The sequence below is a fragment of the Sciurus carolinensis genome, chromosome 14 (genome assembly GCF_902686445.1).
Source record: "Sciurus carolinensis chromosome 14, mSciCar1.2, whole genome shotgun sequence".
In the NCBI taxonomy this organism is placed as follows: Eukaryota; Metazoa; Chordata; class Mammalia; order Rodentia; family Sciuridae; genus Sciurus; species Sciurus carolinensis.
The window spans coordinates 64,312,968-64,330,104 of record NC_062226.1 but is presented as its reverse complement, the minus strand read 5'-3'; the positions used below and the strand labels follow the sequence as shown (position 1 = coordinate 64,330,104).

Here is a 17,137-nt window from a genome sequence, read left to right as displayed (position 1 = left end):
TTTTATCACCAAGGAGGAATCCATTTATATCTGAATATTTCCCTTCCCCAACCCCTACTACCATTGGTAAATTAGAAAATCAGGATACCAGCTTGTCTTGGTGAAAGAAATTCTAAGAAGTGTGGACAGAGAGACATAAGCCACACCTTGAAATGGACACAATTTATAAATGTTCACCTTCCTTTTCTCCCTCTTACTCAATTCCCTTCTAGAATTACTAATCCAAATCAAGCCCAGGGATTCCATAATGCTCATCCACAAAATAAGAGCAGGGCCAATTACTTCAGAACCACCTGAAGTTTTGAAAAATGCAGATTCCTGGACCTCAGATCTGGAGATTTTGAATTAGGAGATCTGGGTAGTGCTTAGGCAACTCTGTTTTTAAAGTTTCCCGGGGGGTTCTGATGTACAGCCAGAAACCATCAGGTTTGGGAATCACTGACCTAATTCTAAAACTGAGTTAACTGCCTACTCTTCATCTTTGACTGTATTTGGAAAGATGAATCATCATTTTACTTTGTTTTTTTTTTCAACTGAGTGAAACCAATGAGTCATTGTGAGAACCTCTGTTTTCCTTTACCTGAGTTTAAGTTTAGAACTCTCCTTGACCCAAGCACTTCATCTTTTGACCTGATTTCCCCAGGTCAAAAAGTCAAGGGATGTCAGCCAAGGCTTCAGGAGGTGAATTCCTTCCTCGCTTTAGTCCTGCGATCAGTTGTAGCCTTGAATGTCTCCGGCAAGGCAGTTCCTTGGGGAACAGGCTGGCTCTGGAGTTCTTCAGCCCCCAGGTGTTGGGCCCTCACCTTACAGCATACACTAGTGTGGTGTTGCTGTCCTGGAACTTTGTCTCCCTCTGGTCTCCCTGAGGCAAAATCAGGAAAGAAAAGAATAGGCTCTAGATCATATAGTTCCTTGGGTCTATCTTGACCTCACTGATCTACAAATGAGATAAGAACTGGGTCAGCATGCCCTTCTCTACTCACAGAGTCCTCTGATGTAACAGCCAGCCACTTGAGCAGAATGTGCTAAGTACATATGGGTATCCAGCCAAACCTGAGATTGGGACCACAACCCAGTCTGCAGAAGGGACTGGAACCAAGACCAGGACACTAGTCAGGCCTGCCTGTCTTTCTTCTCTTCTGTCTCTCTCTCTCTCTCTCTCTCTCTCTTTCTCTCTCTCTCTCTCTCTCTCTCTCTCTCTCTCGTTTGGTACCAAGGATTGAAACCATGGTGCCTAACCACTGATCTACATCCCCAGCCCATTTTATTTAAGAAAGAGTTTCACCAAGTTGCCTAGAGCCTGCCTAGGTTGCTGAGACTGGCCTCAAATTTGCAATCCTCCTGCTTCATCCTTCTTAGTTACTGGGATTACAGGCATGTGCCACCACACCTGGCTCTCAGCATCTCTCATAAGTAGAGATGAGCTGAGGGGGAGAGAAACTCCATGAACTATGAGAGGTATGCAAGGGAAGTGGCTGGCATTGACATTATCTTATTTCTGACAGTTTCAAGTTCTGCCCATACTCATGTCATCAGTTGGATTGAGGAAACTCAATTCATTGAAATATTTTATTTTTCTAATAACCGTTACCAATAGTTTTCTGTCAAACCCTCCTAGCCTGTAGGATAGTGAGTGACCTTCACAATTTGCAGATCACTTGTTATGACTCAGACTACTCCCACGTTCCTATGGCTTTTGGAATATAATTCATATATCACACAATTTACCCATTTAAATGTTTTTTAGAGTTGTGCAACCAATACTACAATCAATTTTTAAACATTTTCATCCTGAAATGAAACTTTGTACCCTTTCACAGTCACCCCCACCCACCCACCCACTTCTTCTCATACCTTCCAATCTTAAGCAACCATTAATTATTTTCTGCCTGAATGGATTTATCTATGCTGGAGGTAAATGGGATTATGTAATAGATAGTCTTTTGCAACTGGCTTCTTTCACATAGCATAATATTTTCAATGTTCATCCACATCATATCATGTGTCAGAACTTCACACCTTTTTAAGACTATTAAATTCTGTTGTGTGAATATAATTCAATTTCTTTCCCATTCATCAGTTTCTGGACATTTGGGTCATTTCCACTTTTGCCTATTATGAATAATGCTGCTTATGAACATTTGTGTAGACATTTTTGTGTGAACATATATTTACACTTCTCTTGCATATATATAGAAAGGAGGAGAATACTGGATCATACTGTAACTCCATGTTTAACATTTGGAGGAACCAACTGAGTTCAATTTAAAATTCTAATTCTGTGTCTTTTCCAAAACTTTCTCCTCCCCAAACAAACTAAACTGGTAGCCCTGTGATCTTGTAGTGAGAGGGGAAAATGTCCAGTCTCAGCCTGGTTCAGTCTACTGTTAATAGCCTCTGATAAGTTCCTGTGCCACTGGCTTCCCTCCCTTTTGCATGATCCAGAGTCACAGTAACTGTTGGTGTCTTGGTAGTTCCTAGGTCTCAGGGGCCTGGGATAAGGGCTGTTCCCATTTTCTTCATCCCTAAGTACAACACCAAATCCCTTTGCACCCTCAGGCATGGCAGATACAGTGAACCCCCACCCTCAGAAAATTTGGGTAAAAAGTTAGTATTAATATGTTTGTTAGGCACTCTCAAACTTTAAGGGTGTGTCCAGCACCCCCTTTTTTCTCTCCAAGAATGAGAGGGGAAGACGACATTTTGCATCTTCAGGCACTTAGAACCTTCTCCCTGACACAGGAGTTCTCTCATTTCCTTGTTAAAGGCCTGTTCCGCTTCTCACATCCCCCTCGGTTTTCTTGCCCTCACATCTTGCTTCACCCCTGCACTTGAGAGACTCAAGAAATCATGGCTTACTGAAATTTGACCTTTGTACACTCTGTAACTTTTTCTTAACTAGGAGCTATCTCTCTGGTTATTTCTCTCTCTCTCTCTCTCTCTCTCTCTCTCTCTCTCTCTCTCTCTCTTTCTTTTTCTTTCTTTTGTGGTGGGGATTGAACTCAGGGGCATTTGGCCAATGAGCCACATCCCCAGCCCTATTTTGTATTTTAGATACAGGGTCTCACTGAGTAGCTTAGTGCCTTGCTTTTGCTGAGGGTGGTTTTGAACTCGCCACTCTTCTGCCTCAGTTCTCCAACCTACTGGGATTATAGGTGTGTGCCACCGTACCCAACTCCTTAGTTATTTCTTCACTTTTCAGTGACTTGGGGGAGGGGGTGAGCTGGGACAGGAAGAGTGCTTCATTAGTGCCTCATCTCAACCTTCAACCTGTTACATTTACAATAAACCTCCTTTTATTTTGAAGTTCTCTTCAATCAATAAGCCAAATCTAGACTTTTGTTCTTCTGAAAGCAAGCATCTCAATTGCTCTACCCAGAACTACCATCTCCCTTTCCCTTGACAGCAGGCTGCAGAGACCTGGTGGGATCCTAAGCCTAATGTTCTTTGAGTGACTGATCAAGCTTTCTTATCCTCAGTCTGTGTGTATGCATTCTCAGGCTCCATACCCCCCATCCCATAAATTCAAGTGAAAAGGGAAAGACTAAACTTTTTTTTTTTTTTTTTTTTTTTCAGATTTAAACTAGTTGACATTGATTTAGTGCCCACCATGTGGCAGGCACTGTTCTAGGTGCTTCACATAAATGTTTGCATCACATCACATTCTATGGATTGCATCCTTTGCATTACACTGAGTTTATGTTACACTGAATTTAGAAAAAAAAAATTGTGGTAGCATTTCTTCCTCTTTCTATAATATACTGGATTGGTAACAGACAGATATGAGCAGGGGGAACATGAAGTTAAAGGGAATAATTCTACAGACTGGGCCTTACTGCACTGACACTCACCTGCTTTCTTGTCTTTCTTTCTTTTTATATTTATTTATTTATTTACTTACTTACTTATTTTTGGTACTGGGGATTGAACCCAGAGGCCATCACTGAGCCACTTCCCCTGTCCATTTTTTTTTTTTTTTTTTTTTTTTGAGACAGGGTTTCTCTACATTTCTTAGGACCTCGCTAAGTTACTGAGACTGGGTTTGAACCTGTGATCCTCCTACCTCAACCTCCCAAGCCTCTAGGCCTACTTTCTTTTAAAAAGCACTTTACCAGTCTTGTGTGGTGGTGCATACCTGTAATTTACAGCAATTCAGGCAGCTGAAGCAGGAGAATCACAAATTTGAGGTCAGCCTCAACAACTTAGCAAGACCATGTCTCAAAAAAATAACAAGAATCAGGGGTGTGGTTCAGTGGTAGAGCACCCCTGAGTTTGATCCCCAATACCAAAAAAAAAGGGCAATTTACCTGAGACCACGCTGGTCCTGCCTGGTTCAAGTCATTAGGATAAGCTATATTCCTCAGTAAACAACCTGTTATCTGTAGGAGAAATGCAGTCTAAAACATTCCTCCCTGCTGATAAGAAAAGCGCAAGTTACCCTAAAGGGAGCACTTTTGTGATTACACAGACCAGATTGCAGGATTTATGAAGATAGGATAAGTAGAGCAAAGCCCTTCAACCATACAACCTGTAAGAGCAAGTTCCAGTTAGAACTGGTCAGCACTGACCAAAGTGACCCAGAGTTGCCTGGATCTTGAGCATGTCATTATCATAGTAAAACCTCCTTTCCATGCCGTAAGACCATGCACAGTGGGGACTTGAAAGTCTGATGCAATCCTGCTGTTAGTCAAAAGTCAAGAGACCTGAGGGTGTCTCTTGGGAAACTTCCCTGGGACTCCCTCAATATAACTGGAGTGCGGAGGCGACTGCCCCTCACCTCTCTGAGAGGACCCACTCTCTTCTTTCTTCCTTGAGAGTGCACCTCTTTTCCCTTCCCTTTACCCTAATAACCTTGTCTACAATTAAGTGTGACACCTTGAAATTCTTCAGACAAGGTTGCAAGAAGATGGTGGCAGACTCTCCACTGCCATTTATTTTCCTTTGAAAGGCCAGGGATTTAAACCGCGGTCCTTGAGCATGCTAGGCGAGCGCTCTCCAAAAGGAGCTGTTTCTTCAGCTCCCTCCACTGCCATTTAGACTCCAGGGCATATCTTGCTCTCTAACACATTCACAAGGTGATCTTGATTAAGTTCTGTAATTTCTCCATGCCTCAAATTTCCTTCTATAAATGGAAGGAGCCTAGTAGTCTGGTGGTGTACACCAATGAGATCATTATTATGCATATTATAATACAATATTTTTATGACCTAATTTCTAATATTTCTATTACCAAGTATCAGTGAAATTCAAGGGATCTGAATCTACATACAACACACAAACACACACACACACACACACACACACACACACACATGCATACACACACAATAGCTACGTCTCTCAGTGACCTTCATTTATAAAGCGAACAAAGCAAAGAGCAGTTGTGTGTTTCTAATTTAAGATCAAAGGGCTTATGGATAGTTTATTAAATAATTAAAATTAATTAGAAACACATAAACCCTTTGTGAGTTCTTAAAATGTTTTCTTAGCTAGTATTATTCAGTAATCTAACTATACTCTCCATGGCTGCTTTTTAAACATTATTTCTATGTATTTTTAAAAGTAATTTGTGTTCATGGTGGACAGAAAATGTAAGACAACTTTAAAAAGCAACTGCAAAATCACATACAAGCCCTCTACTCATAAATGCCCCCATTAACACTTAGTATCTACCCCTCTGGTAGTTTTTCTAGGCATATAGATATTTCTGAGGCAGGCCAGTGTGCTGAGATATTAGTTTGAGTTTTGTTTGGCCCTGATATGAAAATACTTGGGTTTTCTCTTGTGCCTAGATGAATCTGTTTCCTCAAATATAAGCTTTTATAAAAAATGCTGAGTTGCCCTGAGGAACATCAGTAGGTAAGGTGGGCCTGTGGGAGGTTTTCAGAGATAGAGGAAGAGGAGCAGAGGGGTGTGTACTTCACTCCTAGAGGGACAGGCACTCTGGTGGGGTGGGGTATGGATGCCACAGACACTAAACTCTCAGAATTAGGGACTGGGTGTCTATTCTTCAGCCAGTCCCTACTGCTGGAGAAAGAGGATGGAGTAAAAGCACAGCAGGTCCACCACAAGCCTGGAGACCTGGCTGGAGTCTCCAGAGGAAGGAAAGCTTCCAGGAACAGGGACCTTTCTTGTGGTTGAGGCAGTCATTCCCTTTTGCAGTCATTTCTTCTTGTTCAAGGGATGGAGTAAAAAGAAAATACAAAACAAAGAGAAAAAAATAAAGCCCTACTTTTTCAGAAGGAAAATAGGAGGTTTCTAGCTATAATTAGTTTAGGTAAACTCATACTGGATTAGGGTGGACACTGATCCAATGACTGGTGTCCTTATAAGAAGAGGAGAGGACATAGAGAGACACCCAAGGGAAGATGTCATGTGAAGATGGAGGCAGAGATTGGAGTGATGCCCCTATGAGGCAAGGGATGACACCAAATGCCAGGTGAGGACTGCCAAGCAGCACCTGGGGAGGAAACCAGGAAGAGGCAGGGAAGCCTTCTTGCCTAGATCCTTCAGAGGGAGCATGTGACACCAGATCCCAGCTTCTAGAACTATGAGAAAATAAGCATCTGATGTTATAAGCCACCCAGTTTGTGATAATTTATTATAACAGCCCTAGGAAATGGATAAAAAAGACAATATAAAATTCCTGGCACATGTCTAGGACCAGCTGGTGTTCGATTTTTCCCTCCCTTTCCCCTACTCCACGACGTGCACCAGTCACGAGGGACACAACTCAAGGCCATTTGCACACAGAGAAACGATACTGAAAGCAAAACTAAACTTGCCCCTATGCAGGCTTCTATCAGTTCCCCAGATACTGTTCTGGTTTGAATTACCCTCATGTTACAGGAAAGCTGAGCTCAGTTACATGATTACATCTTTTCTTATTTAATATGTTAACCCCAAATGCTGACAGATCTTTATTACACCTCCTATTTCCCAGCTAAAGAGGATCCAGGGCTGGTGCTACTTCTCGCTGATTGCTTTAGTTTTGGTTTTGGCTATTCTTGTTGGTTTCTTTAAAAGAATCTGATGCCAATAGCAACAGTTATGTTGCTTTTCTTTGGTCTTTTCCTGAGGAACCGAGCAAAGTCCCAATGTGAGTACTGAGTGGGTTGAGGTTTTCTCATACTTCTGAGTTTGTGCTGTAGACTGTGGTGAGGCTGCTGCGGTGGGGGAGGTGTGGGCATTATCTTTGCTCTCCATTGTTTGAGGCAGGCGAAATTCTGCCTCAGAAATTGTGCTCAGGGGTACAAACAAGTGAATTTCTTTCTGTTCCCAAAATAGTAGGATTTCTCTTACTTGTCCCAATGCTTATTATTCTTGTTGGACAGTTTTATGAGGTGCAATATTTTCTATACCAAAAATATGCACTCTAGAAAAGTTTATTCCTGATGTATTTGTCATCTTACAGACTTTGAAGAGGTTAAGAACTTAAAAATGTTTTTCTACAACTGACATCTGTTTGTGATTATCCTTTTGGCTGGCAGTCCATAACTCTAGCTTGTGTTTACAAGCGATGCTCTAAGAGTAAGCTGGGAGGAAAACAAAATAAAATAAAAAACTATTATTTCACTAACTTATACAGGTAACTACTATATAACAAAAGCATGATTTGGGGCCAACTAAAAGAATTTTTTTCATATAAAATAATCAGAGGAGAGAGCAAAAAATTAAAGACAATTTTAACTCTTGCTATTCACTTTTTACCACCCAGACTTACATAGAAGAGTAGAATAATGAGGGGGTGGCAGTGGAGAGGTGAAACTTGAAGTCTACTAATCAGGACTTTTAGCCATGAAATTCTATGGCTCTGTGGAAGGAAATCACAGGACAAATTGCCAAAATGCAGAGTAAAAACATTCAGTATGAGCCATATCAGATAATTTTATCAGTGTTACTGGCATCTAAGCCAAGGGAACCTACCAGGATCTTGGCTGGCTGGATTCAGCCATCCTCATAAGAAATAAGCAAACAACATAAAAAGAAAAAGTGAATTTTATGCAGTTTATTCAAACTGGAGAGAAACAGCTAAATTCTTTCTTTGCAGATCCTACAGAAGCAGTTACAATTTGTAGAAACAAAAGCTGGGTGAAGTACATGTGTAGATTTGCTGGGCTGTGTCAGCCAGAGAACATGTCAGTGGTGCCTGGGTGGGCCAGTAGATAGTTCTTATTCTCAGCATGAAGACGTTCAGAAGCTCTCTGTTTCATCAAAGTCAAATACTGATGGACCTGTACATCCTCCAAGTTCTCTTACAACCTGAGATTCTGTGAGTGGATAAGCATTGCTCTGACCACTCTGGCCACAGGAACCTGGCCTGTGTGCCTTCCTTACCTGGCTTCTCACACATCAGCAGTTTCTTTCTGGCCTGCTGCTTCCAGGTGTCTTCTCCCGAGGTTTCTCCTGTGATTCTTTCCAATGAACTGGAGCTCCTCATACACAAGGACCACACTTAAGACTTCCTGAGTCCCAACTACCTGGCCCAGTGTCTAGCAATACATAGTCACTGGGCACTTGTTGAACTGCTGAAATAATTTATTTGGTGAAATAGCAGATGAATTACCAAGATAAAAATGTTTGTTTAATATACAGGGGACAGTCTGATGTTGACATGAAAAGGAGCAGGTGGAAATGTCCTCAGAGATAGTATTATGGGTCATGTTTTATAATATATTAGACAGTGACCCATAGATTATGTGTCGTTTTTATTCTACATGCCAACATCAAAATATACTGTGCACCTTAATTGTCCCATGCTAGGGTTACTCTGTAATGAATGAGGCAATTGCAATCTCATCTCCTAAATTGTCTTCCAGGATATAGACCTACATTTTACTTGAATGCTTTGAGTGTTTATGCCTTGGTTGTTCTATGGACCAGAGAATTTCTTCAAAGCATTGACTGTGTCTTATTTTCTTATGTGTAATAGAGCTTAGCACATAGTAAATACCAAGTAAATGATTTGAATTTTTTAAAAAAGGAGAAAAAACAAAGAAGAAGAAAATAAAGATTTCAAGCTTTCTACATTACTGCAGCACAACAAATTTCTTTGGAAATAGATTTCAGCAGGTAGCAGAGAGAACACAAAGCTAGGCCTACAGTAAGCAAGAAGCGAAACTGCCAGCACCTCCTATGATTTTGAAACTTTGCAAATTGGGCTTGAAAAAGTTTTTCTCATGTTCTGTTTACAAACCTCTTCTCATAATTTACTGAAGTTTTCTTTACTTCTCTGGAAAGATATAAATTCTGAATGCAATTGAATAAACTTACATTAGTACTTCTTGGATAGAAATATGCAAAATAACAGCTAAAATTCTACTAGGGAGAAAGTTGAATATAAACCAATAAATATAAAGTAGATAAAAAGAAATGCCCTGAAAGTATAATGGTTCAGTAAATGTTTGGAGAATCAGAGTAGGTTTTATGAAGGAGGTGACCTTGTGAGTCTTAAAACTGAGTGTTCTTTTCCTTAAGTAAGATCTTAATGTGGTTGGTGAAAGAAGTGGTCATATAAGAATTCGTGCAATTTTTAGACCAAAGATCACTAGTCAACCTCCCTCATAAGTTATAATGACAATGAATGTGAAGAACAATTTGCTGTTTAGCAAATACTGTCCAAGGACCCACAAGCATTTCTGTTCAGTATCTGTGGTTTAGCTGAGGGACAGAGATGTTGGAGAACTTTGCTATTTACAATCTCTACTCCCTCAATACAGTGAAGATGAAAATGGACAGTCAAACAGGAAGGCACAGTAAGAGATTTATTTATAAAACACAAGGGAATTTTAGATTGGAAACTAAGGAGGTGGTGTGGTTGTTTAAACATGTTTGTTTTGGCTCCTGGAGAAGTACCATCACAATGCTCATGCTGCTGAAGAAGTGCATGCTCTGCAAATTATGTGAAGTCATTAATTTTGACTATGAATCCAGTAAGTTCTCTAAAGAAATTTTTTCAGGCCTTGTCTGCCTAGGTATTAAAAAGTTCAGACCTCCATAACTTTTTAATTTTATTTTTGCTTCCTTAACTTTAAAGGCTCTAAAAACCTACTCTTTCAAAAAACATGGCTCCCATAAGGAATCTGGAAAGCGAAATTCTTATCCATATTGGCTAGGGTTTCAAGAGAGTTTGGTGAGGGACTCGAGATACCTGTGGAGGCACTCTAATCCCTGTAATAGGGATTAGAAAGGCTGCCTTTGCAAAAGCAGTGACTCTTTATTTAAGCCTGCAGCTGCCTGGTGAGTAACTGAAAGCAAGATAAAGCTTGGACTCTCTGCCTTCATTTTGTTTTTCTCCTGTATTACCTTAAATTTTGTGACCTGCTTAGCTCTACATGTAGGCATGTTGACAATTGTTAATACAAGGTTTATTAGTCCTACATTTACCTCACCTATCTTCCTTCAAGACTGAGACAAGATTTTCAGGAACATTCTACTGTCAGTTTTTACATCAGACTCCTGGAGTGGTACTTTGAGTCTTCAGTGGTTGTCTGACATCTGCTAGAAAATCCTCATGATGAACTGCCCCCTTAAGTAGGAGTAGTCATTTCACAGGAATTGAATTGCCCCTTCCAGGATCACAGGTCTAATAGATTACCCTGAGTAGCAAGTGGAAATGGTCTCCTTAAAAGATAAGAACTTTTCCAAAACCACCTCACAGAATCAAAACTGAAATAATTATCAGACCATAGTTTGACCAAGAGAACTTAATTATGCATATCTCTTGTTCCCTGCCCCAATTCTTCCTCTGCTTATACCTAAAGCTCCTCTCACCACCCTGAAAATAGAGCTAAGGTGCCAAGCCTCGCTTTGCCTTCTTCATATGATCATAGTGATCAAAGTTTATTTCCTGCTTTTCACCCTTACTTTTTCTGTTCAGTTTTTGGAGCAAGTGGCCAGTCCTGATTTGGAACTCCAGAGTCAGACCTCTAGCCTAGGACTCTGGTGACAGTTGTGGAAAGCTTTGTTTCAACATGGACCCTTTCCTTAAGAAGTCCAAGGATGATGACCACCCATCCCATTAGCAGCCCCCTCCATTGCAAGTGGCACTAGGTTATGGAAAGTCCTTTCTTAGGTTTTGCCAAATTAAGGTTTCTGTTTCTCTGAAAGAGGAAGGAGCCAGTCTCATTCCTAAGTATGATGCTAAATTGTTGCGCATGCTGAAAGCAAAAATAACGGAAACAGGCGCAGACCTCAAGGGATCGGGGATGCCTTTGATTAAGTGACAGAGTTAAGCATCAGAGGGGCACATTTTCAGGAGAGAAAAAGGCAACTGGTTACAAGAGGGGTCTGATTTTTATAGGGTTTAAGTGAGACTTGAATCAGAACAAAATGCCTCCTTGGGCTGTCAGGGGGAACAGTTGTACAAGTTAGAAGCCCAAGTCACGGGGAGCTGTTGTGCAAGTTCAAAGCCCATTGTTGCTGGGAAATGATGTAAGTCCAAAGCCCATTGTCTTCCTTTCTCCCTGGGAGCTGTTGTTGCTGGTTTTCCATATCCTTTGTTCCAGACTCTGAAAGGGGATAATGAATAGGGGCATTGATATCATGTCTGGCTGCTTCCTGCTGAGGAGGGGCAAAGTAGGGAGTGCTGCACCCCCCCACACACACACACCTTTTAGAGTTCTGGCAGAGAATATGGAGACCCTGGGGCTGAGGTTGAAGAGGAGTATATATGGAAGGAGCCTAAAGGTCATTGTAGGCAAAATCCCCTTCCTGTGGTTTCAGAAAGTCAGATGTGAGTGCAGGAAGAGAATGGCTTTGATATGTTCCTGGGAGATTGTTTGAGCTAAACATGTCACCTTAATAAGAAGCTGTTTCTGTATAAAATTAAGAATATAGAGAAGGAAGTTTATTTTGGGAAAGATGAAGATTAACTGGTTTGCTAGTGCTAGGAAAATATTTTTTCCAGTGACAAAATAGGATATGTTCTTCTAAAATGCCAGGAAACATACACCTAAAGTATATAGCAGGTCGTAATTAATTTCGGAACCATTTCTCCCTGATGATTTCATCATCTCCATCCTGCCTGACAGACTAGGCAAAACAAGAAAAGAAATAAAATTAATAGTACAAGTAAAATTAGCTAGTAACCCAGCTACATGTATAGAAAAGTATTTAAAAGGGTTAAGGAAAGATATTCCTCAGTCAAACTTCCCCAAACCTCTTCATTATCAAAAGCAGGTATTTTTGCATTAGCCATGGCCAGGACCTGAGATTGTAATTTTAGCACATCCTTAATAGCCCCTTAGACATCTCTGTTATTTTCTTGACCTGCCCTCATGGCATGGGTTGTGCCTTTCAGGTTTGAGGCTTTGACATTTTCGTCTGTGGAGATGGGATTCCCATTGAATCCAGTAGCAGCCATTTCAGTTTTCCCATCATCCCCTCTTCCATGATAAGGTTTTATATTATGATCTAGAATCCATACAAAAGTATTTTCATGGTCAACACATGCATATCTTGACACATAGTTATAGGAGCCAGGATGCCCATCACTGCAAAGAAACTACTTTAGGACTATCAGGAATCAGTTAGTTCTCATCTCCACTGTTCTGGGAAGTATTGGAGCCATTTAACCTTGTCTCTTATCACTCCCAATTGGTTTATATAAAAAAATAATTCTTCCCTCACCATTTTTGCAGGACTACAGATGCCAGGGAATTCAATTTTGTAAGGTCAATACTGAGCTGGCAACCCATTAGATGTTTTCAGTAACCTGTTCTGATAACTTTTTATAGTGATGAATTGAGTAATGAATTGCTGCTCCTGTGCCAATCCCAGTGACTGTCTCTGGTCCTATGAATAAGGGAATAATTAGGAGGGTTCTCCTGCATCTGGTGTGTGCTGTTATTGGAATGGGTAGACTTTGCTTGTTAGTAAGACATCAGATTGAGGGGTAAGGAAGACCAATGTACAGAGGCCCATCCAATTTTTGGTAGGCAGGGGTAACTATGAGCCTCACAAAGGAAAAATGCATCAGAATTTGGAGGGCACCAGGGCTGTGAGGCAGACACAAGTGTACATCTTAAGTTCCACTAAAAGAACTATTAAAAGAACTATTGTCTTTTTTTTAATTCCAAGGTATGACTGTACTTTTGTTAGAAGTGTTTTTGCTAGGTGTTTAAGACCAAGCTGGTCAAATTGACCTTTTTCCTATCTATTGTTAAGAGTCAGCTGAGTTCCATCCGGGGGTGCTCTTGAGAATGTGTGAGCAGCCTCTTAGCTCCTTTAGTGCCATCTCCAGAATGGGTCAGGGTCTTCTTGACCATGTGGCTTCCCTTGGAAGCATCTGGGATGTCTCCTTCTCCAATGACCCTACTCTTTGCAGCATGTGCACTGGTTGTTTTTTTCATTCTCCAGGGTCTCATTAATCTCTCTGATCAGAAGGTCATGTGTCCCAGAGTCAAAAAGCCCTTAGAGAAGTTCCTTGTTCCCTGGTTTCAAGCCAATCTCAGAGGGCAAGAGCCAAATATTGGCTATTTTTTTAATTGATCCTTTTATGCCTTAACATTTTAGTCTCCAAGTTTTGGTCTTAAACATCAGCAAGTCAGTTTCACCAGTCTTAAAGTAAGAGTACTGGGTTTTACCTTTAATGTGTATAATTTTACCCTTTCTATTTAATGGGGTCAGTGTTAGTGTTGGATGTTAGCCTTACACCCTACCTGTCCTATACATGATGGCCTATTATCTCAAATTAACTCAAGTTGTTATATTAATATTTGTAAGACACTAACACATAATAAACTTTACAAGGAAAATACAAAATGAAATTAATAAGAGTAAAAACATTTAGTTTTTATAAAAGCTATGAACTAAGAAACATAATTTTTATAATCCCCAACCTTTACTTTTAACCTTAGTTTGAAGAGCACCAGCTTGGTAAACCGTTCTTTTAAACCTTATACTTAAAGACTTGTGTACTTGGAAGATATGAATACATTTAGGAAAATTCAGAATCTGTAAGTGTAGTGTACTTTAAAATAACAGTTTTTGTTTAACCAGTGTTGTACAAACCCTAATTTCTTTAAGACTAGTTTCTTTAAGTAATAAAATTTAACAGACACAAGAAATTATCTTGATACAGCAGATTAATGTTACTTTAACCTATAAAGGTTTAAGCTCTGTTTTATATCAGTACATTAATATTTGATCTTAGGAAAAAGCCTTCCTTATGAAATTTCTGAATTTTTCCAATTACTTCTCTTAATAAGATGAAGTATTTTATGCTATTTATAGTACTTTAATTAAAAACACACATGAAAATTCTGGACTGTTTTCATGTAGAATTGCATCTGTTAGAACTTTAAGTCTGAGTAATCTTGCTTTAGTGAGGACCCAGGAAGAAAGTAATCTGAAACTCTTTTATCATTTATCAATTTATAATAACATATTTAAAATTTAAATATATTACCTTATGGAATTTAAGAAGTCAAGAATACTTGATTTTATATTTAGTAGTTGATGTTTTTAAGCACTTTAACTTTGTAAGTTAATCAAATGTCTCCTTTAACAAATATATTTATGATTAATCCCATTGATGTTGATGTTAAATCTAATTTACTCATTTTTAACTATAAAAACCAAGATATCATACAAGTGTAGTTAATAGTCCTAGAAACAATGGATATTACATTCTAGGTATTTTAAGAAACCAATACTATTAATTGTCTGACTTCCTAGAAAAACTTGTAATTTTAAAGACATCTTTACTCTCATCTGTTTACCTAATTTAAATTGAACTTTTAAAGTCACATGAAAGGGGTATTCAGATTCATTTCTCTTTTAAATTTTAATTTATTTTTTTTAAAAATTTATTTGTTCTGATTTGTCATACATGAAAATAGAATGCTTTTATATATTTTGATAAGTCATACATAATTCAAGTGTAATTTCTCACTTTTCTGATTATACATATTGTAGGATCACATCAGTCATGCAGTCATATATGCACATGAGGTAATAATTTCTGTTTACTATCCTTCCTTATGAGTGCTCTTTCATCTATATGCCAATTTTGATTCCATGTACATGATACATGGACACAAGCACCTATGTAGACACATCGACACAATACACAGATATGCACAAATATACAAGACAAACAGGAAACAAAGATCTTATAGCTGATTGTAGGTAGGCCTCCACAGGTAGGAGACAACAATACAGATGTTTATTAAAGCCTCTAATAAATTTAAACTAGTAGAAATTAAAATAGAGCTCATCAGACTTTCACATTATGCCTTAAACACAGAGGTCTGAGCAGTTGGAAATGCTAGGCATAAAGTGAGTTGTAATTACTCTAGTAAAGGAGCATGCAGAACATCTTTATCAGATCAGAGTGCACTTTTGTTTCAGATTATAGAGTCAGTTCAGATCTTGGAAGCATGAGAGAGCTCTGAAATCCTTAAGTAAATATTCTCAGGGTAAAGAAGACTTCTATATGTGAGATCATTCCATCTTTTCTCCCTGTGCTGTAGTATTTAGGGAGCAACTTGTTAAGAAAGTAACATGGTAGATTGCCAAGAGGCCCTAAGAGAGCCAGTCATTTAGTTCCCATAAGCCACTTGAATTTAAAAGTGGCACTTTTTTTTCTTTTGGTCTTAAACCAGTTTCCCAGTTAGCAATCAGGCCAGGTTTGGATGCAGAAAATTATTCTCAACTGTGGTTAACTATTTTAATTTAAGGGAGGACATTTGCCAGCTGCTTGTGCCCCTAAAATTTCTTACCCTATTTAAAAGGTAGACCATATGGACATTTTGGGGTAGAAGCAATCAGAAACAGAGGCAGATATGGTTGATATTTGGTACCCCTAATGTCTGTCAGGGTCAGACTCAGAACATGAGGCCTTCATGCAGCACCAGGAAGTGACCCTGGCCACCTGCCTTCAATTGTTTCAAGCCTTCTTCTGTCCCATGCACCAAATTTCTCCCACAGAAAAGAAATTGAAGCAAGTCAGGACTGACATTCCCAATACCGGGTGAAGGGGAATCCAACTCACCTCTTAATTTTGAATGAAGAAGAGGGCAGGGGGTCAGGACCTGACCTAGGGGGCTTATGAAGTGGGGAATCAGTGAGAATTAATTGTAGAGCAGAGCAGGGCTGGCACAAAGAGGGCTTTGAATGAAGGTTAAAAAAAAAAAGGCTTGGCAATAATGAACTTCAGACCATCTGCCATTCATTGGAGGAGATTATCTAAATCCTTGAGAATTTTTGGATCGAAGGTCCTGAATTCAGAATTCAGACTATTGACTTAAGTTGTCTAGTTTATATTGCATACAGATCTAAGTACTAAGCCTAATGAGGTAGAGGTTCTTTAAACTATTTATGAGGCAACCTAAGGGGGAGTCCCACAGGATGGGAGCTCCCATGATGGAGAGGTTTGATTGGAGTGGTGGTTGAGATCAAAGCACCCTTTGATGTCTACCATCACCAGACCAGTTCCACCAGAGAATGAGAGGGCATCCCCTTCTACAATCTCAGTGGTGGGGGGACCCCGAAGGGTCCCGACAAGTCAAAGGCAGAGATCTCAGGCAAGGTGCCTCTGCAAGAGAATAGAAGGGATCTTACCTTTCTGAAGAACGAGATCAGTGTTGCTTGCAGGAACAAAATGGCAAAAGCAATTCTGATCAGGAGGTCTTAAGTGTGTCAGAAAAGGGAGGAATTGGAGAGGAGGGGGTTAGAAGGAGGATGACTCCAACACCAATAAAGGACCCGATACAGATCCTTGCTCTGTCCACATAGCAGTAAAGCTGCAAAAACCTATCCCAAGGATGCAAGGATGCTATCAGTTTCAGATGGTGTACCAGCCACTGTTTAGCCCAAGTGGACTAAGAAGAGTGTGAAAGCTCTCCTTCTATAAGGCAGGAGGAAAGCGGGGGAACAGTCAGTCTGGGAATTCAGCAGTAGCCACAGGAGCCAGCTGGGGGCTTCCCCGACCTCAGAGAACCATAGGAGTGCCTAACAATCAATGGTCACTTCCCAGGTCTCATGGACCATTTAACATGACTATTACGGAAGAGGTTTAGACCTCTTACATTCCCAGGTTTCGGCACCATAATGAAAGTAAAAAATAACCGAAACGGGTGCAGATCTCAAGGGATCAGCCACGTCTTTTATTAAGTGGCAGAGTTAAGCATCG

At 39.9% G+C, this 17,137-nt stretch overlaps 1 protein-coding gene across 3 annotated transcripts in view; it reads left to right on the top strand.

Annotated features, from left to right (window-relative positions):
• Nucleotides 1-6,885: 6,885 nt before the first annotated feature.
• Nucleotides 6,886-17,137, top strand: part of Pdcd1lg2 (programmed cell death 1 ligand 2) — a 64,707-nt gene continuing 54,455 nt past the window's right edge. Inside the window, exon 1 of one of the 3 annotated variants that reach the window (XM_047524998.1) lies at nucleotides 6,886-7,099. In XM_047524998.1, coding sequence (XP_047380954.1) covers nucleotides 7,033-7,099 — 67 coding nt within the window. In that variant the 5' untranslated portion in view covers nucleotides 6,886-7,032. The remainder of the gene's footprint in view (nucleotides 7,100-17,137) is intronic. The other 2 variants (XM_047525001.1, XM_047524999.1) reach the window with 2 other exon arrangements.